This window comes from Bacillus rossius, chromosome 10 (genome assembly GCF_032445375.1).
Source record: "Bacillus rossius redtenbacheri isolate Brsri chromosome 10, Brsri_v3, whole genome shotgun sequence".
NCBI classification, from domain to species: Eukaryota; Metazoa; Arthropoda; class Insecta; order Phasmatodea; family Bacillidae; genus Bacillus; species Bacillus rossius.
The window spans coordinates 57074031-57101691 of NC_086337.1; the positions used below are offsets into that span (position 1 = coordinate 57074031).

The 27661-nt window shown below is 38.3% G+C and overlaps 2 protein-coding genes across 2 annotated transcripts; both read left to right on the forward strand.

The window, feature by feature from the left end:
- The first annotated feature begins 310 nt into the window (after window positions 1–310).
- LOC134536245 (uncharacterized) lies at window positions 311–18848 on the forward strand. Its single transcript, XM_063375941.1, has 5 exons — window positions 311–436; window positions 7708–7840; window positions 10190–10336; window positions 13944–14104; window positions 18495–18848. The coding sequence occupies exons 1-5, from the start codon at window positions 372–374 to the stop codon at window positions 18667–18669; spliced, it is 681 nt and encodes a 226-aa protein (XP_063232011.1). The 5' UTR covers window positions 311–371; the 3' UTR covers window positions 18670–18848.
- Window positions 18849–20436: 1588 nt separating this feature from the next.
- On the forward strand, window positions 20437–26346 carry LOC134536357 (uncharacterized). Its single transcript, XM_063376110.1, has 5 exons — window positions 20437–20567; window positions 23006–23138; window positions 24402–24542; window positions 25306–25466; window positions 26074–26346. Exons 1-5 carry the CDS (start codon window positions 20437–20439, stop codon window positions 26258–26260), a joined length of 753 nt encoding a protein of 250 aa, XP_063232180.1. The 3' UTR covers window positions 26261–26346.
- Window positions 26347–27661: the final 1315 nt, after the last annotated feature.

Genomic DNA, 27661 nt, shown 5'->3' on the forward strand with positions numbered 1-27661 from the left:
ATTTGATTTGTAAAAATAATTGTGCAATACATGCAAAACAGTTTCTTTTGCATCCACAAAGTCTTCAAGTTGAGAAATTTTTCACAATAATTTCTTTTGACGGTGGGCTCTAAGTTGCAAAGTGGTCTTAGATAATTGGTATGTTGCCAAGTGACTGCTGCAGGTGACCTGAAAAGTGTTTGCTCAGGTGCTCCCGCAGTTGTGTCATGCGTGTGGAGAAGGGATAGCCTAGTCCCAGCAACACCTGCTCAAACATATAGCGCACAAAACAACTCATTGCACTTAAGTGTATAAATATGTCTCTAAATGCGCAGAACCCCGAGCAACGGCGAGAACCTTGCAAGAAATACAACCATCTAAAAACAGCGACCATGAAGACTTCCCACAACTTTGTGGTAACTGCCGCTGTGTTTCTCTGTGGCTTTCTGGATTACAGGTACAGTGCATCCACTGTGACCTGAACGCTTGATACTTATTTAAGTACACAACTCTTCAATTGCCAAGTCCGCAGCTCAAGAGTATGAGTACAACAAACATTCTGACTACAAATAATTAATTATTTACTGCCAGATAGGCCTACGTGCCACCACTTACAGCCCCTAAGTGTAATATTGTAGTAAGTTCATATTCAAATTACTCAAAACTTTCCACGGGTTCCTGTCAGGGTGGAAAAAAAAACTTATTATTAATTACATCATGTCTATTGTTACAGAATGAATATTTGTGCATAATTAGCACCTACATAGCCGACATTATACAGCTGTCCAATAAACTACTTGTTCAATGCATTGAAGGGAACTTATATGGTTTTGCCCCCCCATACCCCCTTTTTTTTTTCTAAAACAAGGCCAGGTTTATAAACTATGCAAGACATGCATGTTGCAAAAGAAATATAATATGAAAAATAAGTTATGAATCTCATTTTCAAATACTCATTCATAGATTATGCAATGTGCAAAAAAGGCAATGAAAGATATTCCCAACTCTCAATTTCTTGCATTTTGGCTTGCGTTTTCACCTTTCAGACTTGGAGTGAAGGGTTAAAATAATTTTTAAAGATGCAGTTCAGGGTCGTCTTTTTATCACACACACCACTTCTTCACTAATTAAAAAACTATCGCATAATGTAAGAAAATTTTATTAAATAAAATTATCAATAATTTTACATGGTATTTGTAAAAAAATAAAAAAATAAAAACATTTTTTTATGAGAAGAACCCGATAGAGAAAAAATGTTTACTCTTTTACAGTTTCAAGATTATGAGTTGATGTCTTGCACTTAACATTATTATAAACTACCATAGTTCAAGGGCGCCCATATGATAATTTGTAGGGGGGGGCCAGACTTAGGGGTATGAAGTATTTTTAATATTTTGGAAGACAACTGCGGCTTGTTACTAGCCATAAAATAGTTCCAGTTCTGACCCTATTAAAATTTTTTGTCCTGTTACTAAAATACTAGACTACAGTACTCATTCGCCATAAAAAATCTATATTGGCTACTTTATTAATTAATTATTAACTATTTTATTGAAACAAATGAATTTTTAGCAACAAAAATGCAGGAATACAGTCCTTATACTTTTGCAGCGTCTCGGGTACACGGATATCAAGAATACAGTCCTTCAACTAATTGCTCTCTTTACCCATAAATAAATGTCGCGTACAAATTAAACTAAAATAATTATAAAGTTTAAAAAGTGTTGGTCAAAAGATTCAACTTTGGGAGAGAAGCGATTTAAATATGTTATCACAGTCAGAAAACAGTTGTTTTTAAATGTAACACCTGAACTACGCTTATAATTATAGTCAAAAATTGTTTCACAATTAAATGTATATTACTATGTTTAGATATGAATCATAATTGCTTATCATTTAGAATTAGCACAGATGGATTCAGTAGTCGAGGACTATAAGTTTATTTAGTGATAGAAAAGCGCAGAAAAAATTAGTTTATTATTTAACTAGACAATTTAACCAAACAGTATTTAGAGGTTAAGGAATTAAGTGACACCAAAACCAATGAAAATAATCGAAAATTTCTAAATGCTGACATAACTCATATATCAGCTTTCCACAGAAGAGTTTAGTTCGGCGCAATTAATCCACACAAAACAACTGGACACTATGTCGACGCATATTTTAAGAATATAAGAAGATCCACGTCGCAGTATAATTTTTTTTTCGTGTCGTGTGGTGCGGGCCCCCATTTGTGGTGCGGGCCCATAGGCTACAGCCTAGATAGCCTGCGCGTAAATACGGCCCTGATAAACCCTTAAATAACATGTTCAGTACTTAACTTCAGAATTAAGAGTACATTAGAACCTCGATTTTACGGAGCCCGGACTCAACGAAGCCGCGATTTTACGAATACATTTTTCAGGAACCATCTAAAATTCGGAAAATTTGACACCAAAATATATTTAATAAAAAATTTAAAAAACTATGAAAACATATAAAAATATTAATTTTAATGCACAGCGTATTCATATTTTTAAGCTAATACTACATCCATTTACCGTTAGTGAATATTGTATACGTTATTGCGTCATCAAACTCAAAATCGAAAAGAAAAAAATGGACTAGGTACACTATTTGTCGCAAAGTTCGAAATTACTTCGATTGAAAAATTATGTCAAGGCTGTAAAAATATTAATTTTACTGCAAATGAACTATACTCAACATTCCTTACCCATTCCAACATTTCCAGCTCGTGAGCATAGCAACTGAGCTTGAAACCTTGTGAAGCGTGAGAGAAAGAAACGATATTGAGTACCTAGCTACTTCCTCTCCTTTCCGCTAATATCCAGCAACCCATGCCATTAGGCATTATCTTGACATGTGTCGCATTCATTACCTTCGCTGCATCGGTTTCCCAGTAAAAAACGCTCAAAAATGGTATAAGTGACGCAGCAAGTAGACGTGACGAGCGGGTTTTTAACTAAGCTTTTTTTAACTTACTATACAAACAAATAATTCCCTATGGCTATCACAAATTCAAGGGCTTCTCGCACTAAAATGTACTGTGTTTTTAATGGATGTCTGTCGTTACAGAGCAGCGTTTTTCTTCACCAAATAAGCCTATGATTAGAGACCGTAAATATTCGTGGATTCCTTTCGAGACAGGCTGGAATCCAAACTCGTTTAGCTTAATGCTGCGTCAGTGATTGGACCGCAATTTACCTGAAGGACTCTGAGCCAATGGCAAACACTCAACAAAAGAAGTATCGAATCATAATAATCGCAATAAACAGGTGTCCCGAGTCGGTAGCCAATAGCCAGGTGATATTTGCCCGAGTACATAGAGAATCGTGGAGTATATCCTAGTGGTCATTGAAACCGCGAATTTTTCCAATCCCTACCTATGATCACTTTTATGAAACAATACAGGTGTACACTGAACTGTGTGCTTGTTCTCCTCGATTATGTTACTAAAAGTGCGTTCATTAATATTTTTCAAGCCGATCTGTTAAAGATTAACTGATAAATATGATAAGGTGAAGTCCATAAAAATGCAAGGCAGGGAATTCTTCCAGCCATGGGCGTAGATCCCGGGGGGGCCAGGGGGGCCCGGGCCCCCCCTGGAATTAATGGGCCCCTCCTTGGGGGGGCCCACTTCGTGATTTTAAAGTTAATGGTGTACACAACATATATATATTATTTATATATATATATTTATATATATTTTTATATATATTTATATATATTTATATATATTATTATTATTTACAACGACGACAGACACTTTGACATGCTTTGCATTCCTACCTTCGAGTTCCGTAGTTATTTTCCCCTACCCCTTCTGCGAAAGCCATGGTATGGAGTTTTCCAGTGAGAACTTTGAAACCCTTAATTCCCAGAAAACGTTCATTCCAAAGGAAGAAGCTAGGGTAGGGTTCCGTTAGCTTTTCCTCCCCATTGATACCCACACTACCTTGTCCTCTGAAACGACAGTATTATAGGTTTCAGGTAGTCTGTTTTTAAAGTGGTTTTGCTCTCGTGTGCCCCAGTCTTCTGCTTTCTTGGCAAACATCAACATGGATAAGTTCGTGACGCGGAAGAAATGGAAAACATAATCTGATTCTCACCTGATAAGCTTGATTGTTTTATAAGTAGTGACTATTATTTAGGTAATATATATTTTATTTAAGTGATTATGTAACGTTATTTTTTCCAGTAAATAAACAACTTAATACTTTAACAGTAATTATAGCAGAATTTAGTTTATTTACGAACTGAAACTTATATACCATTTTCTGGAATTTTTTAGCTCATCTCCATTCTGTAAGGCTAGCTGCTCTGTACGTTACATGTGAATATACATGGAATAATTTTTTTCCTCGTCAATATGGAATTTAAAATCACTCCCCTTTTATTATCAAACGATAATTTTCACAATTCATGGCCGATAATCACTTTATAACATTTGTTATTTGATAACTGCAACACTGCACGAGTAAACAGAAGTAAGAGTGAGAAAGAAGTATTTAAACGTTACACATCCGTATTTAAGTTAATAAGGAAGCAAACGCGTCTCTTTAATAACTAATCAAGAGGCATATTTTAACTAAATAATTCACTGCCAAAATACTGATTATACTAAATATAAGCCGAGAAATGTATGTGGTTCAATTAGCTGTAGGATAAATTTCATAGTTCTATCTCCGAGATTTTTCATTTGTGTCATTAAATTTTTTTTTTCTTTTTTACCTGGTTGATGCCTTTACTAAATAAAATAGTCTTTAAGAGTTTTAATATGATTCGATCGTTCATTTGATGTTGATCCGTTTATTAGCTGTGGCGCTTTGGGTTTTTAGGGCGCAGTGTTATAGCGGCAACAGAAATACATCATTTGTGAAATTTTATTCTGTTTTCACGTTTGTTGTATGGGAGCCCCCCTTAAATATTTGTTTTATTTTAATTTAATCATTTATTTTTAAATTGAAATTAGAATAAACACTTTTGGAAAATGGTAATGTATGGGTGGGGTGTTATCTATTTGCATTATATTCACGTATATTATTTTTATAGATTTTTTCATGGATATTTTATGTATTTAGGTTAGCAAATTATTCAAACATGTTTGAGAGATCACTTCTATAGTCATTAATTGATAATTACTAAAACATATGTTGCTCTGCTTTATTGTTAATATCACTTACGTAAAAATAAAGTGTATAACATACGAGCTTAATATCCAGAGAAGACTTGTTTCGGTTGACCTCTAGCGCAAAATTCTTAAATTAAATTCACGGGCCCCCCCTGGAAATCCTACAGATTTGCGCCCATGCTTCCAGCTCATCAACCCTACCCTGGATAGTCTCGTCTGTGTTCAGTCGTCTCTGGCAAGGAGTGGACAAGTTTGCAAACTCAAATATAAATTTATTTTAGTAGCACGCGTCTTACGAAAAGGAAATATATCCAAGAAAGGCATGTCGGACAACCTACTGTCACCACACAAAAGTTAACATGATGCAATGCGTGGTGCAACTGTGTTTAGTCGCTGTGATGTCACTTTTATATCACTCGTGCAATGAGGCAAGTTGTGGAATGCTAAAAAAATAAGGGGAACGCAGGGGAGGGTAGAGGGAAGACGGCAGTCATTGTTTTTACTATTTTATATTATATATATATTCCGTTCAATAAATTATAACATGTATCTTCACGGGGTGGGGTGTTTAAAATTTTATGAAGATAACGATTTTACGAATGCAATCCAAGCGACCGTGAGCGTACGTAAAATCGAGATTCCAGTGTAAATTGCTTCCGAGTCTACTGAAGGTAGCGGAATCCTTATCCCTTTAAACACTTTTGAAGGGGAAAAAGTGGTTTTCCTCTAAATTCAAAATTCCAACATAAATTTTACGTTGTAGACTTTTCTGAACAATAATTCTTATTTGAGTAACTTTAAAGGTGTTAGCTTACCTTAAAATTTGTGAATATTCTGAGCGGATGTGACGAATGAGGAAAACTAAGAAACACTACATAATAACAATGGTTTTTATCTTTACACTTTTCACTGATTTATTTACACTTAAGTTATCTTTACTGACTGAATACACTAAACTAAATCTAGACCAGATGCATAAAACTGTAGACCTAAAGACTATTGAAAAATCTGTTTTGAGATGTTATTTGTGAACATACACATTATTATGACGAAAAAGTAGCAAAACATTTCGCCGTCTACAAGTACATGTCAACTGTCGCGTCGTCTAACTCTGACTTGTCTAAATCTGTTGCGTTGTGTTATCGAGTGAGCTTGGGCAGGATTACGAAGGGGAATGACTCGCCACGGGCGTTGCGCTTGAACAGCGTTTTCTCCCTGTTCACAACACCTTATATCGCAGCAGCAGAAACTAATGCTTCAACTAACATAAAAAATGAAGTAGACATGTAAAAAACGATATACAATAATATCTTCGTGTTGAACCACTTCTACATAATACCGAATTTAAATAATTTTCTTTAAAGTAAAACACCTGACTACACTATATTTTTTTTCCTTCCCTGAAAGCTAGGGGGGGGCCACGGCCCCCCCCTGCCCCCGGGTATGGGCGCCCTTGCCATAGTTTCCTTGCATTTGTTGACTGTTACATTATTGCTCTCTTGTATTTTTGGCGAAGTTTATAAATGAAGCCTTTTTTATATAAGTAAATTTTATTTCAACAAAAATCTTTCGTTTGAATAAGTAATTGTATACACTATTTACTGATATTTTCAAGATTATATTTTTGTTTCATAAGTTATGATCAGTTTGCATGCAATGAAATTACTTTAAAAAGAAACTAGAATATATGTTATTTTTCATTTGATTTGTTAATCCCAACAAAATTTAAAGTTAAAATGTTTTTACAAGTCTATTGTTGCTTAAATTGTTTCTCAAATATAATTTAAAAACTTATTTTTTTAATCGGCTATATTTTTTTACCTATATTACGCGAGAAGTAGACTAAACAGATTTGTTTACTTGTACACCTGAATACTTAACTTCCAATTCAGACAGCCATTGTGATTCATTTCCGGGAACAAGTACATATAAGTATGCGCTTGAGGCGAAACCGCACAATTCCTCGCGGTGACTTGGCTGCACGCGTATGGGCTGGAAGATGGCGGTTGTCTGGCTCGCTGCAGGGTAGGGTTGCCAACCGTCCCGTATTGTACGGGATTTCCCGTATTATGTGACTAAAATAATTATCCCGTACGTAGGCAGGACGGGACGTGATATTTCCCGTATCTTGTTTAAAGTTCAATTCACACACCTGCATACAATTATTGAAAAAGTATTTTCCCGCCTGCGCCGCACCACCTGTTATATGTATTGCGACATTGCGAGGCTCCGTTTACTCCGCAGTTCACTGGCCACCAAATAGTTCATGTTGACGCCGACAGGTGGCATCACTCGTCCGCGCTTAGTCTGTTATGTTTATGTTGATATTGTGTTGAGTTGAAAACGGATAGATTTATCTTTATTATCATATCTTTATGTATTAAATTCATCACTCAAAAAATTATTAGGCCAATACAAAAAATTTTAATATTTCAACCAGGTGCATAATTTATTTTCAGATACAAAAACTGCTAAAATAGCACCAATTTGCATCTATAAATTCAAATTTTTCCGGGGGAGGACCGGACCCCCCGCTCTATTAGGTGGGTTCAGTGTCCCTTATGGTCAGGGTGAAATAGTTGGTAACCCTACTGCAGGGTCTCCGCCAATTCGACGAACATCAACCTGAACAACCTGGTGGACACTGTGCTGGAGGACATTCAGGGCAACGCCGAGGCGGACGGCCTCGACCCCTTCTGCTTCAACGGCTCCACGACTTCGTTCGGAGCGGTGAGTGGCTCGACAAGATGGCGGTGCCTCCCGCGCAAGAGCATGTCTGTTAGGAGGTTTAAGGCCCGTCTACAATAGCAATGTCCTAAACTGTGTCCGAAGGACACTCGTCGCTGATTGGTCCACGTGACCCTCTGACGTCATGCGTCAAGTGGGCGAAGGTCCGAACCTACCTGGTCCGAAGACATTCGTCAATTTGAACTTTTTTGTCCCAACATGTGTACTTCGGACACAGAAAAAGAAAAGAACACTCACGATATTTGAATTTCCGGTTCCCGTTTGAAATGTTATATGAGTTCATTTTTTTAGCATTTACATTTGCCATTTTGCCTTACTGAATAAATATATAATATTGAACTCCCACAACTTTCATAAATTCAATCTAAAACTACAAAGCATCTAAACAATAAACAAAAACATTTGGTTTGGCACATTTACTGCGCTCTGGTGACAAATTTAGAAATCAATACATTCGGACATCGGACATTGCAATTGTGGACAGGGCAGTTTTCGGTGAGACAATGTGACGTCACTCACATTCAGATAAGGACACGAACCACGCACATGTTAAGACTATTGTAGACGGGCTCTTAAGACCCCGTAAAACAGTCAAATTTTCCCTTACAACACCTTCCAATGCGTTTTGATAAATAAAGTTGAAGTGTTGTTACGTCACCGAAAACTTAACTTGCGCATCTATGTTTGTTTGACATGTTAGATGACTTGAGTTTCCATCAAATATTTTGCATATAGGTCAGGTTCTAAAATGTGTGGGATGTTGAATACAATCACCCAATCAAAATCGTCAGAAGGAATCTTTAAAAAGGCTAATCACGCATGGGCGATTGAAGAAGTTATAAAAGTGAACTAACTAAAATAATGTTGATTTGAATATCGTTTGCGAAATAATTTTATGTGTAAAAAGGAAACTATGTTTCAATAACTGAACGATAATTTTATTATTTAACATATATTATTTTGAGTAAAATTTATACATGTTTAAAAAATTTCAAAAATCCTCAAAAGTCATAAGTTAAAAAATTTAATGTGACACTGTGGTTCTATGTAAATGAAAGACGTCATCTTGGTTTCAAACGTTTTGATCATAAAATATTTTTAATATCTTTTGATATTAAAAATTTTGGATCCGTTTGAACATAATATATAATTAATGGAATGCTTTGTTATTTATAGTGACCAACTGCTGCAAATAGTTTCTCCTGTAAATTAATATTATTTGGTTTTTTAATTGATAATGGTTTCTTTCAAATGTAAACAAGTGTAATGATATTATTAAAAGACACTATTAAGCAACAAATAATGAAATTGAAAATATACAATAAATAATATAATTATTGCTAGACTAAAAACTAACATTTTTAATGGTAACAAAACTGGTTAGTATCAATATGTGGGAGACAATTGCTCTTTTCTTCTATCTAAGCGTGAAACTAAGTTTGGTGACAATTTATTTTTTTGGGAAGTAGAATTTAGAGAAATTAAAATTGTTAATGTCTGACAGCTGTCTGTTTAAGAAAGGCGTCTAAAAATAAGATGAAGTCATAATTATAGTTCTGTTTATGGATTTCGTTTTTATAATGTGTTTTTGAACATGATTGTGGCTATAAAAAGAGTCAACTTTAGGCTCCAGATGGCATAGTGGCCATGCCAACTGGCAGCGCTGTGTGGTAAATATCTGGCCAATAAAACCGTATAACCGAATGTCTCGCATTTGTATTTCAACTTAAGTGTTTAACACATTCCTTCTCAATAAACATCCCTGGTGGCTACAACAGCCTGGGGGGGGGGGGGGGGGGGGGGGGGTCCTTAGTCCATTTTATTCCTACTCTCTGTCAGTCACGTAGCGACGTCACACCAGGAGAAGAGTCTTGCTCTACCTGCAAACTGGCCCACAGGGTTCATTCATAGGCTAGTTGGCTCCCTCAGCAACCACCTGCCACTCCTAATAACGGCAGAGATTGGGAGGACAACAGCATAGCATCATTGAAAGACTAGATTCGTTTTAATTTCTTGTGACTGAGGCTTATTTGGTTCTGCGTTAAAGTATTAACTGGCCCGCAGGGTTCATTTATAGGCTGGTTGGCACCCTCAACAACCACCTGCCACTCCTAACAATGGCAGAGAATGGCAGGACGATAGCATAGTATCATTGAAAGAGTAGATTTGTTTTAATTTCTTGAGACTGAAGCTTATTTGGTTCTGTGTTGAAGTATTAATGATCCTAAACGTATTGATATAATATAAATTATGATCGAAACCACAAAACTATTGAAAGCTAATAATATGTAATGAGGGGAAAAACGTCCTCAAGTCCAAGTGTTGTCGCAGGGACTGTTCACTGGGCTGCTGACCTTGACCAACGGGGAGATGTACGGTGCCGAGACGGTCTTCAGGTACGGCAACGCCGAGCAGACGGTGGACGCCGACACCGGCAGATCGAACATCTCCATGGCGCTGGGATTCAAGAACCTCACGGTAAAGTCCCACCACGTGTGGCCCGCACAGGCCCAGCTCAACACTCAAGGGGTGTGTTTGATTTGATACAATTTCTTGGACGTACTCCATAGCAGTTTTGCACTGTTTGTCGTGTAAATCAAGACAAACATAAACCCACAGATAACAAGCCTAAACCAGCTGATATCAAACAGATAAACCCAATGATGAACCTAAACAGGTATCATGGACATCACAACGTCGACAGCAGAGACGAACACATTAAAACTTAATAAATTATCAGAAAGCACAATAATTCCGTGAAAGGAATTTAGGCATGATTGAAAATTTGTGACCCAACAACAAATGCAAGAGACCTATCAGGATAAAAATGCAGGTAAATCCTTTGATTACTACTAATGACAAGAAAGGTAAACAACCATAGTTTGTGAGAACGTGTCTTCTACCACGTAAAACTTTCGGTTCCTCGCTGACTGAAAATGTTTTCACGAATAAATATTCAAATATAATAATATAGTAGCCATTTTGTATGTTCAGTCTCAGTCTCACATGCCATATAGAATTTTTTGTTTTTTATATTTCGTTATGCTTTTATACTAAAATTTTAACTTGATACCTCCTTTGCTTTTTTAGTTCTGTCGCGACTATTTGAACAGATACTCACTGAGCACTCTCATGGGTGTGAACAGATGGCTACTATATAATTATTTAGGCAAATATTTTAGTTTATAATATTTGTATGACATTTTACAAATTGCATATAACCGGTAACTTATGTCTAGCATTACAATTTATTACACAGCACAAATTTTTATTATTTTTTTAGTGGAACATCTCAAAACATTGACCCAAATAAAAAATAAAGCCAATCAAATGCGATTACACAAAATGGCAGGTGACTCCAGGCCTCAGGGCCGCAACTAGAGTCTCTGGCACCCGGGGCATGAATGGATTCATGCGCCCCTCCCCCCCTCTTTTTTGCACATACCACACCAATAAAGCGAGGGGTCCGGGGGCCCTCCCACGGAAAAATGGTGCCATTTAAGCATTTTCCATACCTACATGTAACAGTTTCTGTGCTACTGTAACTTCCATGCATGAACCCACTATGTCCATAAAGGAGTCCGTATAATCACTAGACTTGTTCATTAAATTGTCGTCATAAATGTTTTTTAAAGATTCAAATTCAACTTGCGAGACCTTTTTGCAACAAAGATTTTGATGATATCATCATAGCAAATAGAGGATGCTCTCTTGTGTTCTATGGAAATAATGCTCAAATTCGACAGTCTGTCTTGCCTCATACTATTTCTTAAATAATTTTTTAAAAATTTCAATTTGCTGAAACTTCTTTCGCCTGAAGAAACTGTTACAGGAAGAGTAATAAATATCTTAAGGGCTGTGGTCAGGTTTGGATATCCTTCTTCAATTCTGTGTTCGTGAATGAGCTTCAAGAGGGTCGCTGCAGATGCTGTTTTCATAGTGTCATCAACTGCCAAGGCGTGATGTTTAAAACTTTCCATTTCTTGGACTATTTCTTCTCCATTGATGTCATCTTTGTATGTTTCAGACAACCATTTGGCTGCAGTCATCAAATCTTTAGCTTCCATTTTGTAGATGTTATTCCCATTTAAAAAGCTAAACTTGTCATTAATTGCTTGAAGAGCCTGAAACCGAGATTTTAAGGCGTTCACTATTCCATCGCCACTGCTTCCTCACAGCCAGTGGTACCACCCTCTCTGACAACATTGTACTGTATTCGTATAGAGGACGCATTAAAACTTTCTAACTTCTCCCTTTACAATTTTTTATGTTAATGATGAACTTAACATTTTTCTAATAGTATTTTAAAATAAATATGTTGAGACGTTATATTGTAAATCAGATTAGACATTCCTGGCATGCGAGTTAAAAAACTTTTTACCAGTTACCAGTTGTAGTAGGAATTACAATGCAAGCGATTTCGGCGCCCCCGCAGCTTTGCGCCCGGGGCGTATGCCCCGCTTGCTACCCCCTAGTTGCGGCCCTGCCAGGCCTTGATGGGTTATTGAGAGTGCTACTTTCAAATTGAAGAGACATTGAAAAAAGTTTCCTTCTTCTTATGAATACTAGAATAAAAATCGCGTAAATGCAGCGTATTTATATTCGTAGCAACTAAACAGTTTTATGTCATCAACGCATGTGCACGAACCACTGGGCCATGGCAAAGTTGAATTTTCCTTCTGGTAGAGGAAAATTGGAATTGAATATTTATCAGAGCTATCAACTGTACACATAAATGCATGGTAATTATTGACCCTGATGTTAAAGCGTTATGTTGTATGCTACAGCACTGCTATCCTTTATGTACATGTGCGTTTCTTCCGATTGAATGTTTGCACCAAGGCTACCAGACCAGCCTTTGCAGACTTTGAGCCGAAAGTAATCATGGAGCCCGTGGATGTGTGTATTCCAAGAGTGGCTCAAGTCTAAGAGGAAAATTGTTCGTCACAACACTTACGTATATATCAATCTGTTACATGTGTTCATATTAATATTAATCACACCACTTTAAGTCGTCCACCATAATGCTTGTAAAAACATCGTACAACCAATTTGTGTTACCGGCTAACAAATGCCCTGCCTCTGGATGAGGAACTTGTCGGTTCCCTTACCAATCTATCAACCGCATTCTCAAAGATATTGTTTTGAATTATGAAATGGTGTAGGGGCGACAGGAGGCAGGGGCTATCTAATTGTGGTTTGGGGGAGGATGGGCGAAGGATCGTGTATATGTAGCAATGAGGGACCTTTTTCGTAATTCAAGCAGAGGTGTGTCCATGGTACCCATAATAATAAAAAACAACAAAAAAACGTAATTTAGGAAAAAAGTTAACAATAGTTTGTTAAAAAAATCTTCCAACTACCGTTCATTTCTCCTTGCTTTAAATTTTTTGAAGTGATAACGTCTGCACTACCGGCTGCACGCACGAAAAATTGTCACGTTCCGCCCGAGCCGAGCGTGCAAGAACCGGCCAACCCCCGTGCGAGAAAATCTATAATATCAAACAAATTAAGGCGGGGGCTTTTTAACTAATTGTTCGTTATTATATTTTTAAAAAAATTATTTAAATTAGATTTTCAAAAACTGTAAATAACATTTGAAAATTAAAAAAAGTATACAATTTTTTTCGTCACTGTTTTCTTATGACATCGCGTAAAATTATCGTCCGTAAACTAGAGACCTGCAAAATTCGCGGATTCATTCGGCGATAGGCTAGAATTCAAACACACATACACCTCTTAGATAATTTTGATAATGACATACTGTTCATCTGGACGAATCTCAACCAGTTATAAACCCTTGAACCAAGGAAGGATCGAATCACAGACAAAACCAAGCTGAGACGACTCACAAGTCGGCAGCCAACGGACTGGGCGTTATTTGCCCGAGTGTACAGGGGTACGTGCAGTCTATCCTGAAGGCCGTTGAAACCGCGAATTTTGCAGGTCTCTACCGTAAACCGACTTTACAGACAACCCCCCACTTGGGAAGGGGCTGGATACGTTCTCGCCTGAGCCTAGCTCGGCGGTCGAGGACAGGGGGTGTTCACCAGTGACCGCGGAGACGGGCGCTTGTTCCCCGCAGTACAAGACCGACTACAGGGCGAGCTGGGGGGTGCTCAGCACCTCCGGCGTGGCGCGCGGCCAGGTCCGCGACCTGTACCTCGACCTCTACGCGCTGGCCGACGTCAAGAACTCCTCCGACGTCACCGTGAGGGTCGCGGCCGTCAAGGTCACCTCCGTCGGGTGAGTCCCATGGAGCTAATATACAGTAATACATCTGGAGAGGACAAGGGAAGGCCAGCAAAGGATGCGAGGTGAAGCCGGGTATCGGCGTTTGTTCCCTGCTTTCTACGCTGGAAGAAAACGAAAACGAGCCAAACTTGTCTCGCGCGGCGAAAAAATCCTCCAAACTAAACTCGCAACAGCTCCGAAACTATCAAAACAATCAAACTGAAAGTTTTACTGGATTATCTGTAAACATTCTTCCCCACGCCGCTTTAATATTTTTTTCGAAACATGAATACTTTCATTTTTAAAAATTAAATACCTATTTACTGCCAAATTTTTTTGTGAATACGCAGAGTAAATTTCAACATCGAGGAAAAATTTTTGTTTGCAACTATAGGTGGGGGACACCTGCGAATGAAATTAGGAAGAAGCTTCAAATTTTATTTATATACCACTCTAGACGCATTCAACCCAATACTTTTATTTTTACAGAGAGTTGAAGTGGGAATAATGTTTCAGTGGGTAACACTACCGACATATGTCTTCGTAACGCACTTCTTTTTGTTATTATACTTCTCAAATTTTATAATTTCATACACAACGTTTATAAAAAACGAATTCTTACTTACTTCATTTAATCTATTACAAATCTCTTGTAATATACGTGTATTAGTAGAAGTTAGAAGTCTTTTCAATATCATGTTCATGTTCCAGTCTACTTACTCAACCAACGTAACATGCAAACCTTAGCTTAACACTGGTAGAGAATTGTTTGTAATAACTGTAATGCTATGCATATACTGACAATGTAAGAAACTTTCAATTTTATTAATTGTTTGCATAAGAATTAATAATTTTAAAAAATCATAGAATAGGCCTTTATAGACTGAAAACCTTTCACGTAGTTTCAAGTAGCGTACATAAAAGTTTTTAAATATATATAATTACCAAATATTGTTGAATATATTTAACATTTTTATACATGTTACAACACACATATAATAAGCCTATATAGGATATAAAAAGACAGACGCCAAATTTTAGCATTTTGTATTTCTTTTCTCTGTGTGAATAAAATAACAGTTCTTAACGTAGTTGCTAATACATACTGTACTATATTTCTAAAAAAAATACGAAAACCCCTGACATCGTCACCATAACAATGATAAATTTGCAAAATAATTAAGGCACGTCTTTTAATGCTACAAAGCACACTCTTAAGAGAAATGTTTTAAACTTATGTTGGGATTTATCTAATATCTTAAAAGCATTGTGAAACCGTTCCTTTGAGGGAAACCTTAATATACCGAACACCATATCATCCTTTAATCGAGTTAGATTTTCGCTTCTTAAGAGCCATTTGTCTTCAAAATGCACTGTACACAATGCATGGTTCGGAGACGCAGTCCAATTTTTCCGCTTTGTCGCTTTTTCCCAGATCTGTCGTTGATCGTCACGTTTTGGAAATATATGAAAAAATATAGTTTAAAAAACTAAAGAAACATGCTTTTAAAGATTATCAAACTAAAAAGTAAAAAATAATTTTAAAATTAAATTTATGACAATAGTATATAAGCAATACTAGTATAAATGAGAAAAAAGCTTGAGGCGCTTTGTGCCATATTTTTTGAATATTAAGCGCCCCATGCTTTTTTCTCATTTATACTAGTATTGCTTATATACTATTGTCATAAATTTAATTTTAAAATTATTTTTTACTTTTTAGTTTGATAATCTTTAAAAGCATGTTTCTTTAGATTTTAAACTATATTTATTTTTAACTTTTTAGTTTGATATTCTTTAAAAGCATGTTTTTTAGTTTTTTAAACTATATTTATTTTTAACTTTTTAGTTTGATATTCTTTAAAAGCATGTTTTTTTAGTTTTTTAAACTATATTTATGTATAATTATCATAGGGAAATGAGTTACCGACACTACCTATTACCATCTGAGATAACTATTTGGAGTTGCAACGTCACAAAGAAATGGTAAAGTCTCTACGAATCATTTGCAGTTAGATGTATGGATATAATATTAGAATTTACCGGGGGAAAAAAAAACATTTTTTTTTTCGGCGTGGCCGGGAGTAGAACCCACGATCGCTGAATCCAACAGCTGACGTCACAGAAGTCGCGCGCCTTAGACCGCTCGGCTAACGAACGGACATTTTATAGTGATGAGTCACTCACTCTTAGTCGAAAGAGTTACAGACGGACAGATAGAGTTACAGACGGACAGACAAACATACAGGTGAAGCTAATATAAAGCATGTAAAAAGTAAAGAATTATACAACTGAAATTACTTCTCTTTGTTAAATAGTTTTCTTAGGCTTTTCGAAAAGTTCGAAGATTAGTTACTTCTGTTTAAAACATTTGCCACTTTTTTCTGATGCTTCAAAAGTTTTGGGAATTAATTTAGTTAACAAATGAAAAAAAAAAATCTTTAATACATGTGAAAAGCAACGCCATCCGGCTTGGAATTCCATCGATTTCTTCAGCCATATGCGCTACAGGAAATCACCATTGTAGCCGCACACCAGCGCCACTCAAACCTCAAGGACAAGTGGGCTGGGGCTGCGTTTGCAGTAGAAATACGCTCTCCTCCTCTTTCTTTTCAACCCTTCTTCGCAACCGGCTGGCTTCGCTCTCGCCCTACACATGTCCACTCCAGATCTTCTTACATGCTCCTTGGTGAGTCCCCGTTAGAGGTGGGTTGTTGCAGCAATTTTCGGTATCTGTTCCATCCAGTTACTGATACAGTAATATACTAGTTACAAGTAGCTGATACTTCTGTATCAGCTACAGCAGTAGCGGTCCCAGGGAGCAACAAGGTATCAGCATTCTCGCTACAGGTTACACATTCTCCGTGCCGTCATCACCAGCGTAAAAAAAGGTATCAGTTTTCTCTTTCCACATTCTTCGTAAAGAGGTATCAGTTTTCTCATTCTACATTCTTCGCAGTCGTAAAATGGTATCAGTTTTCTAATTCTACATTCTTCGTAGTCGAAAAAAGGTATCGGTGTTCTCTTTCCACGCCTTTCGTAAGGTTCTGCGCACATTGGCCGTGGTGTTGTTCCAGGTGAATTTTAAACTGATACTAAAGTACTTGATACTTGAATAGTGTACTTGTTTGCAGTACTTGATACAGGCGTGTATCAGTTACAAAGTAGCAGATTGATACTCGCAACCCACTTCCACCGTGTGCCCTGCAGGCTGTTTGTTAGTGCAGTCACACGTTCCATTTGCGGGAATCGTGGTTCCACATGGACGCGTGTACCGATTGGGATTAAGGCAGTTGGGTTAGACCCAGGCTCCATGGAACTACAAAAAAACCCTCACTGTGGAGGAAATCGTTATTTAAAAACGGTGATGATAAACGCAACAATAACGCCACAACTATGTTTGAACGTTTTTTTTAAATATGATAAATAATTCCGTTTGTTACGTGTATAAAGGCCTGGACCACCTACTGAGACGACTTGTGTCCATCAAAGCCCTTGCGTCGCCGAGTCCCCAAGGGACACCCTCCCCTTACGAACCCTTAACATTTGCGCCCTTATTGGTGGGTTTTACCCGGGTACTTCCCCGAGGGGGAGGGGGTGGTTGGGTAGTATTTGGCCAGTGCTCCATTGTCATCTCTTGAACTCCACCAGGGACGCAACTGGACTTCCTTGCACCCGGGGACACACCCTTATTCCTTCCCTAAAGCAAAAAAAAACAACCGCAACATGCATAGTTTTTTATATTTTTAATCAATTTACAGTATACGTGAAAATTTTATGTTACATTATTTTATTATCAAACCCCGCATGATTGTTGATAATGAGGTGAAATAAAAAATAGTCATTATTTCATCCGCCTTTTTATTTCACTATTTTTGGTAGTCCATGTTGATGACAATTCCGATTTAGTTCTTTACATTATAGTATAGGCACGTAATATAAGTGATTCTGGTTTTGGTATTATTCTGTTAGCGGAAGAGGATGTTATGTGTTAATGTTGGCAGCATTGTTTTTTTTTTTTTTTTTTTTAGCGACTTCCGTTGTTGTTGTTGTGTAGGCTGCTGACACACTTCATTTATATAATAAGATGTAGGCTGTGAAGTCAATCCAATAAAACCATATATATATAGTAACAGAAGTGAACGCGTATTACTGTGTTAACTCTAATAGTCCACATAAAAAAAAAATGTCGTGCGCGCCTCTGGATCGTGTCGCCATCACCTACCGCGACGCTGATGCAGACTGCGCCAAGTAGAAGCCATTATCCTTCACTTGTAATGCTCCGAACACCGTCTTAGGTTCAGACGTCATAGCAATCGGTTGCTGCTGCACACCGGTTGTTTTGGTTGTACGCTTCCGTGTCTCCATCAGGAGGTCGATGTGCGCATGCGCGCTGTTGCAGTGACGTCACGGCGGCGGTGGACACGGGCAACCCTGTATCCACGGCCGTGGAGGACGAGATCCTGGCAGCCATGCTGACCTTCTTCAAGGGCTACGTGGTGTCCGTCATGGAGGACGAGTTCAAGTCGACGCTGAACAACATCCTCGCCTCGCGGCACTTCGACCTGTCCGACTAGAGCGGACCGTCGAGCCAATGAGACGCACGATCACTCGGTGGTGTCGTGTCTCGAAAACCCTTCCCTTGTTGAAACATTCAGCAACATCCTGTAGTTAGAGAAAAATTTGTAACTAATCCTCACAAACTCTTGTCCCCAAAAAATTTTTTTTTTTAAAATAAACGGTGCTTTACCTTTTATTATGGTTTTTATTTGTATGGCCTATAGAACCTTTTCCCCCATCGGCCAGGCTGGTTTTTCGGAAAATGCCACCCTCCTCCCTTTTCCAGGTCCGCAGCTAAGTTTTCGTGCATGATGGGGGTCCAGTATAGCCATTTTATCGTAATTTTTATAAGTAGGTTTCCTTTCAAAAATTAAAATTCTGTGTTGGTGACTTTTCTGCAGGGTGTAGTTGCATTCGGGTAGACCATTGACGTTCATTCGGAGGCATAGGCCTACTGCTATCACCATCTCGTTGGCCCAGTAAATAGCTAAAAAGCGCTTCTTTCACAGATCATTTTCGAATAATCAAATAAAACGCTGAAAACATGAATTTTGGGCTCCTAAAATTAAAAAAAAACTGTTTTCTTTACTCACACTTCGTATAGTCAGAAGGGCGAGATTTTCAAGCAATTATAAATGAATTAATTTTACATATGTAAATAAGGGTTTTACGACAGTTATTTAATTTTGCATCCGAAAAGTCAGTATTGAGCACGGGTGCCATATAGGTGAAATTATCTAAACAAACTAAGTACTTTGTTTCAAAATCGTAATAAACACAAAGTTAGTTTTAACTACAGTTATTAAAAAAACATATTTTGCCTAAAATCACTGCCGGCAGACATTACGTAATTTTGCCGGTGGTTGTGAAGTTGGCGTATCGCTTGCTGACAGAAGTAGTTGATAACCTTCATCCAGATAAGGCGAGTACGAAACACGTGTGTGTCTGGATGCTTTTGAAAGTGTCCAATCGTAACACGTAACATTTTTATTCTAGCATCAACCTTGTGTTATAAGTAGGGATGGGCCAGCAAAATCCTAAAATACCATCAAATCCTTAATGTTCAAAGCACTTGATATTCGAGGAAGAATATTCAAAGAAAAATATTAGAGGAAATACAATTAATCAAAAAATGCAATGCTGATAACCGCTGAAGTTTACTAGGTCAAACCTTTTCTTCATACCTATCCTGTTACCATTCCCAAATAAATTATGCTTTTAATATTTAATATATAAATAAATTACAATATGTAATTATTCTGGAAACTTAGTTTGTGAAACAAACATTTCAAGGGTTGAATATTTTTAACTTCGATGGGTAAACTCGAGGTACATTTTGGGATTCGAATTCAAGATTTTGATTAGAGAAAATTGTGATTCGAATCAAAACCATAAACTTATAGTTATTTTCCGATTTGAAATTACACATAGTCGTGGTGTAGAGTCATGGTTTATGTAGCCACTTTTAGTCAGTAATACGATTTTTTTTTTGTATTCAGAAGGCACATATAAGATTTTTTTTTTTTTTAAATATTAGTAGCTTTTAATAAGTGGTTTGGTATATTTAGAACTTGTTAAATAAGGTACATCTCAATTTTTCCCTTTCTGTTACTCTTCTCAAGGTTACCACCCTCTTTTCCAAAGACCATACATACCTCATGGGTGTGATCTATCTGGTATAATCCCTGTCCATACGACACTATCGCTGCGGTGAAATGACACACTGGACATGAAAAATAAATGAATTATCGAGACCTTCGAGGCCGCTTATCGGGATATGACCGATGCTTGATATAAAGCGGCGCAAGTGCCCTGGGAGAGAACACATGTCGTCGATTCACGTCACCATGAAGTGTGCCGCGCTGTTGGGCGTCTTCGCTGCTTGCCTGGTCGCCGGCGGTCTGGTTCAGTGCGGGTGAGTCCTTGGTGACACTCGGTGACACTTGGTGACACTTGGTGATACTTGGTGACACCTGGTGATACTTGGTGACTCTTGATAAAACTTGGTGATGTTTGGTGACACTTGGTGATGCTTGGTGACTCTTGATGACGCCAGCCTGAGTTCTGATAGTCGCACGGTCGAGAAGAGAAGCTCAGACACAGAGCTCATTAGGTACATGGTGTCTCTCTCTCTTAGTTTGCAGGACAGCGTGAATGGCTCACACTGTTGCCAGAGGCATACCACCCAGGATGTTAACTTTAAGAACCATGTTTCATGTAACATCGTTGTTATAGTAATTTTAAATATATAATTTTTTATTTTACTATTTTTTGAATATTTATAGCACCACGAAATTGTGTCTGTTTACAGCACTGTACTTATTATTACAGTTATAGTAATTCTGAAAGTACAAAAGTTTATTCAAAATTAAACACCAATTATTATTTCACAGGAGAAACTATGTGTAGCAGTTCTTCACTATAGATAAGAAGGTATTCCATTAAATTATGTGCTTTTCTGAAGCAGAGTCAACATTTATAATATTAAATTATATAAGAATTGTTTTTAATGATTGAAACCAAAATGGCGTATTTCAGCTACGCCTCCTAACAATTAAAAGTAGATTGTTATATATTTTGATGTCGTTGATGAAATACTCATTCCAAAGTTCGCTTTATACAGTACAGTGTTTCAGATTAATTAAACAAAAAATTTCAATGATTTATAAAGTTGTGTCTAAAACCTTTGCGCTCTATGCCTTATATCTGGCAACATAGCACACCGAAACAAGGACAACGATAATGGCCGAAGACGTGCATTGGAAAGAGAGGGTAAATATCCATGCATACTGCCAACTAAAGATGAGTCACGCTATGTAACCTCTACGTTAACGCGTTGTGTTTGACGTAAGAAGTCCTGGCCTCGCTTCAGAAACAGTTCAGTTGGCCAACTGAAGAAATTTGAAAGAAATTCTTCTTTAATCTGTTACCGGGGAACTGTTGGTCGGCTGCGTGTCAGGGCGGCACGTGGCGAACACCCGGGAGGTAGACAACGCGCAGCACATACACGACAAGCTGGTTGACTATCAGTAAAGGTAGCCTGTGTGCTCGGCAACCCGCGATACACGGGTAGACAACTGGCGGCCTGGCTTCAGGAGAGGCAGTGAAGCGAGTTAGGCACATTTGCTCTAGGCAAATACAACTCAGTTGTCAATCAACGTAAAATAATTTACATTAGACTTTTATTTTAATGTAAAGCAAACTCACAAGATCCTTACCCATATGTCAAGATGCAGGCGCGGAGAGATTTCGATGTCCATAGTTTTTGGAACTTTATGAAAACTATAATTACAAAAACATGCTATATGTTCTCGAATATTTTAAAATGATATAACAAATACCTTTGCATTCTCTATTCGGATAAAATGTTTGCAATATTTTTTTGTTAAATGATTCCAACATTTTTGGAGAATTTAAAAAAAATAATCCTATTGAAATGACACTGCCATGGCTTGACATAATCCCCTTGCAGATAGGTTAAAAAAATTCAGGAAATTTTATTATAGTAACGACTGCAGTATATAGTCATTTTTATTTTTCCTCTAAAAGTAAACATTTCTCCAATAAGGAGTGTTAATCCGTGTACATAAAACTGTTATTAGAATCAATGATAATACACCCAAAAAATTAGCGGTAAATTTGACTGCCAGGCTAGAATAAAAATTTCTACACGAAATCGAGATGTGGTTAACTGCTATTTGGGTTCCCTTCACTTAGATACCATTTCGCTCCCTGGCTTGAACCAGAGCTAAATGTTTACCATTGGCTGGAGGTCTCCTGGATGGTATATTCACACTTGAAGAAAAAATGCGCAGATGATTGAAATTAAAGTTTGGTTCAATACGTACACTGTTAAAAAATTTCTCTTTCAATTTCCGAAAAACACTGGTTACAAATTTTCCAGGGATATTCTTTAATTTATGGACCCTGAGTTCACTAACTTTGTATATGAACCCAAAAAAAAATTCTCGGTATATTAACAAAACATTCAACAACATATTAAGTCACTCTTCGCACAAAGTTAAATCACATTGATTAAGTCACTCTTCGATCTTAACACTGTTATTTTGTTCACGAGTGTGTTTACTTTCGTTTAGAACGAAACATACAACCCGTAGGTCGAAATACGGCGTAGTCTTTACGAAGATTGTGTTATTTGAAAAAACAAAGAACTCTTCCGTTATTTGGGTTATTTTCTTCTTCGAAAAGTCCGTAAATTTACTGAAAGTTCTAGCAGTGTGCTGTGAAGCGGATGAGTGTCTGGTAGTTCACCATAAGGGTCACGACCTCAGCGGTGTCAGCACTGCAGCTACTTCTCGGCTAACACGACCATGTCCTGTCTGTTCCTCACAGGATCATCAACCCCCGCCTGACAATCAGCTTCAACTCTGTGATGGACACCGTGATCACATCCATCCAGAAGAACGCCTCTGCTTACGGGCTGAATCCCTACAACATCAAAGACGTCAACGACACGTTCAAATTCGTAAGCTTTAGCCCCATCACGGTATTCAATTTGAGTGAAGAATTCAGAGCTGCATTTAGTTCAGGGCATATGTGAGGACTATAAATTTATTTAAATGCTGGCTTACTGAGATTGTTATCCTGTGTGGTTTTTAAAGCTATGTGACATCTTATTTCTTAGAAAGTCTTGTTTAATAGTGAATGGGTCTCAACAGTTTAGTTACCACTGTCCCTGCAGGTGCGCCTTTGCCTTGGAGCCCTCAAAAAGCCTGATCAAATTTTGACCCGATTGCTAAAGTGTCTCAGACTTGTAATGTTATGTGGTCTTGCCAAATGAATTCACGAAGTTCTCCATGCCCATGGTCAGTGGGTATGATGTGGGTGGAACAATGGGGAATAGGAAATAAATCCCATAATACCCCCATTTTACCCTGTAACCAATCCTAAAACTTAAAAAAAGATATTGTAGATATAACTAAAAAATAATCTACTCCAGGCCACACCCAAGCTTTCAAGATGGTTAATAATAAATTTTTTTGAGTAAAAATAAATTAAGTAGTTTTCATTTAATAGTTATGCTTTACTGCATGTAATTTTTTTAAAACTTTTTTCTCTTAAGATTAAGATAAAACATAGTTTTGATAATGAATTTTCAAGACGTCATAAATGCATTAAAACAGTATTTTAATGGACCATTTTGTTTGAAAGTTTCGGACTCACTATGTAACTAGGATGTATTCCATACGCCCCAAACTCTTCGGTTATTCGCCCTCCCAAAGCTCGAGGATGGAATCGCAGCTGCCCACTGTAGAGTGTCTATGGCGAGAACTCGCCTTGAGAAAAGTGGTTATATAAAGGACAACATAACTGCTGTGTCATAGGTTCACAAGGAAGGAGAAGTCTGCAATTTACAGGGATGAGAGCCACACCCGAACATTTCCGAAGTTTTCCGATTACTCGTTAAAATTACTATATTAAAAATATTGATATATTTTACGGTCATAGAATATTATAAATTATGCTAACCTAACATAAACAACCTTTCATCTTAGTAACGATATTCTAACCTAACCTGCCCTTCTGAAGAAAAAAAAGACTATTATTTATTTCAATGGCCGAAACTTTCCTTACCTGACATTCGGAACATAAGCAGATAAGTGTCTATGTATTAACCATCTGGTTGGGTGGTGGATGCCCACATTTGGTACCTACAGCCATAGCTATGTGCCAGTGCTCGCATGGCGTGCGAACGAAGCGACAGGCAGCTGACCACGTGGTGTTGCAGGGCATCATCCACGGTGGCCTGTACCTCAAGAAGGGCCAGATATACGGCATCGACACCATCTTCAGGAACGGCAACACCTCGGCAGACGTGCAGAACGGGCACGCCACCGTCGAGGTCTTGCTCGGGTTCAAGGAGCTCTCGGTAAGAGTTGAGCTCTTCGCACCCTCACCGCATCCTCACGGCATCAGCCTAGTGCCGAATAGATATCATCGTTGGCCTTCGCTAGAGACGATAGTGTGTTCTGCCCCGACAAGTAATAGGCATATTAGGGTGTTTAGTATCATCGGAGGGTTATACGTTGTGTCACTGTGTTCTGGGGCGCAACAACAAGGGGGGGGGGCAAGGGTATTTTGCCCCCCCCCCCCTCTGAAAACTTGAAGTGGGGGCAAACGGGGGCAAAGAAAGTGCTGTGTAATCAATTTTTAGATAGTAAAACTGCTTAAATAGCACCATTTTTCCACCTTGAAATACAAATTTTCCCGGGGGAGGACACCCGTAACCCCCGCTTCAATAGGGGGGGATCGATGATTCTTTATAAAAAGGTATATTGCCCCCCCCCTTTAGTAAATTTAGTTGTTGTGCCCCTGACTGTGCTGTCCAGTGTTGTTTTTTTTATCTTAACTTATTACTTGTCGTTGGCATTGTCTCTTCTGGTTTGTGATGTTTTTCTGACTTATTCCTTCTACGGAATTCTCTGTGCTGTCTTTACGTTTGACATCAGACATAGGCTGATTTTGGCTTTCTTTTCTGTTTATTTGCCCGTTCGTGAGGTTTTCTCGATATATCATCCTTCACTGCTAGGATCACTCCAAGAACACAAACAGCCAAGTCTGGCACAAGTGTCGCTGAACCCTCCAAGTGACCTGTTGACCTGTCAGTGCTTCCAGCCGCCACGTTGTTGCAGTACTCGATGGAGTTCGCGGCGAAGGTTGGGGACCTGGGGCCCACGGGCAAGGTCCACGGCGACATCACCATGCTCGACGTGGAGGTGGTGCTGCTGGCCGACATGAGGAACTCCTCCGACGTCAGGGCCACCCTCTCGACCTTCCAGCTCACCGACGACGGGTGAGGGGACAGAGCTCAGCGGTCGACGAGACAGTGGCCAGTGGGGGAGCTGTGACGTTCCCAGAGGCCCATCGACCTCTGCGACAGACTCCAAAGTCCTGTGCACGCTAGGGTTGACGGCAAACCTTCTCACCGGCCGCTGACTCGTGAGACGTCTCGAGCGTGTTTTTTTGGAGTGTATCTTGGAATGGGGAACACTTACATGGGATGAAGTAGCTCCGCTTCTGGGTTGTAGCCGTGATGTCCTTGGCAAATAATTCACCAATGTTTCGGTCGACATTGCAGTCGCCGTCATCAGGTAGCAGTTACCTACAGTCATCAGTGCGAGTGCACAGTCATCAGTAGGTAACTGCTCCCTGATGACGGCGACTGCAATGTGTACCGAAAACGTTGGTGAAATCATTCGCCGAGGACACGGCTACAGCCCAGAAGCCAAGCTACTTCAGACAATGACCGTGAAAGCCTGCGAACATTATTTATGTGGGATGTTTTTTTTTAAGTTATAATATTAGTAGGGATATGGTTTGTGCTATCCGAATTTTGATTTCTCCTCAGCGTGTTCGAAATAACGCGCAGGCTGACCGAGTGTGGATGTTTGCCGCCGCAGGGAGCTGACCGTGCACTTCGACAACGACAACCCCGTGGCCGAGGCTCTGCTGGACGTCCTCACCGGCGCCGTCACCAAGGTCTTCAAGGGCGTCATCCTCGACGTGATGAGCCACGAGATCGGCAAGATAGCCAACAACACCATCAGCCAGATGCACATCGACCTGAACTCCCTCATGGGCTCCTAGTTCTTCTGCGGCTCCTGGCGTCCCGAAATACACTGTATCTCTCCTGACCAGTAACCCCTGCTTCAAATAAACACCTTTCTTTTGAATGGTTATTTCATTTCTCTCCCATTTTCCTCGTTTACTATAGACTGCGTGGTAAGGATATGTGTAATTGCACGACGTCCATGATTTGAGGCCTGAACTTCGCCTCTTCCTAATTAAAATGTTTCATTAATTATTTTCCACCCCTGACTCCACGTTATGGATCATCTAAATGGATTCCTCTTGAGGTGATCATACTTTTATCGCTTATATAGGTAAATGACTTCAATAAACTTAGGAAGTTTCAAATAAGCAAATGGTTATTCATCGAGAACCAACTTTTTTTTTTTTTTAGCTAAGATAGTTCTCAAAAAACTTTATATTCTTCTTACTCCTAAGTTTGGAGGAGAGTTTTCTGGCATGGCCTGATAGTTTTCTGGTGAATCACTGACATAGTCACTGTCCAAGTCAAGTGCTGATCGATCTTCTTTCGACGATACAAAAAGGTTTGTAGGACCAATAGTCACCCCGATGAGTCACCATCTCTAACCATGACTCAGTTGTGCTGAGCCAAATGCCAAACTAGCAATTTTTTGCAGCATATATATATATAATATATATGTATGTATATGGTCGTATTTAATATTTGACAGGGTCATATAATATTTGTAGCCCACTAAAGAAACCCAATATTTTTTTTTTTTTGTTATTTGTAAGCCAGCGATGCCAAAAAAATTAACTTCTTCTGAAATCTCTATTTTGATAATTTTCTTTTCGATAAGAAAAGTTGAAAAAATTTACTGTTGAAGATTTACCATAGTTCATTGTAGTAATAAAGTTGTTTCTTTATTTTAATTATACATGATGTTTTTGTGTATTTTCATTTTCAGTTTGCAAGCACAACAAAACACTCTTGTTATAATTCCACCTCTTCTCACTAAATAAAGTAGCAAAGGGACCTCTTCCTTTTCAAAAAGATGATTCATAATCTTCACCAAAAAAACCCGCAGATATTTGCATGGGTTGTCAATATTATTTAAAACATTGCAAGAAACGTATGTGGTCAACTCCAAGCATCCTTAAAAGTAAAACAATAACATACGCAAAATTATTTAAGGTCTTTTTCAATTTTGATTCATTTCAAATACATTGAGGGAGAACGTTTCAATTAAGGTCATATATGTCTTTTTTATTTGTTGTATGGTTTATATATGTCTATTTCGTGGTGACGTTCACAAGCATATTATATCAAGTAGAAATTACACCGAAATTATTCGTTGAGATATAAAAATAATGGCTCTGCAAGATAAGATTAGACAGTGTGCTGAGATGAAGAAGTCCATTGTGTTGAACCAAGTCATTGACTCAATGTCACCGAGA

What these genes read in the sequence shown, in the direction of transcription:
- LOC134536245 (XM_063375941.1), top strand. Translation starts at nt 372, where the DNA reads ATGAAGACTTCCCACAACTTTGTGGTAACTGCCGCTGTGTTTCTCTGT. An exon ending in TGTGGCTTTCTGGATTACAG is followed by an intron (nt 437 to 7,707) that starts GTACAGTGCATC and finishes ACCCTACTGCAG; the next exon opens with GGTCTCCGCCAATTCGACGA. An exon ending in CCACGACTTCGTTCGGAGCG is followed by an intron (nt 7,841 to 10,189) that starts GTGAGTGGCTCG and finishes GTGTTGTCGCAG; the next exon opens with GGACTGTTCACTGGGCTGCT.
- LOC134536357 (XM_063376110.1), top strand. Translation starts at nt 20,437, where the DNA reads ATGCTTGATATAAAGCGGCGCAAGTGCCCTGGGAGAGAACACATGTCG. An exon ending in GGCGGTCTGGTTCAGTGCGG is followed by an intron (nt 20,568 to 23,005) that starts GTGAGTCCTTGG and finishes TGTTCCTCACAG; the next exon opens with GATCATCAACCCCCGCCTGA. An exon ending in TCGGGTTCAAGGAGCTCTCG is followed by an intron (nt 24,543 to 25,305) that starts GTAAGAGTTGAG and finishes ACGTTGTTGCAG; the next exon opens with TACTCGATGGAGTTCGCGGC.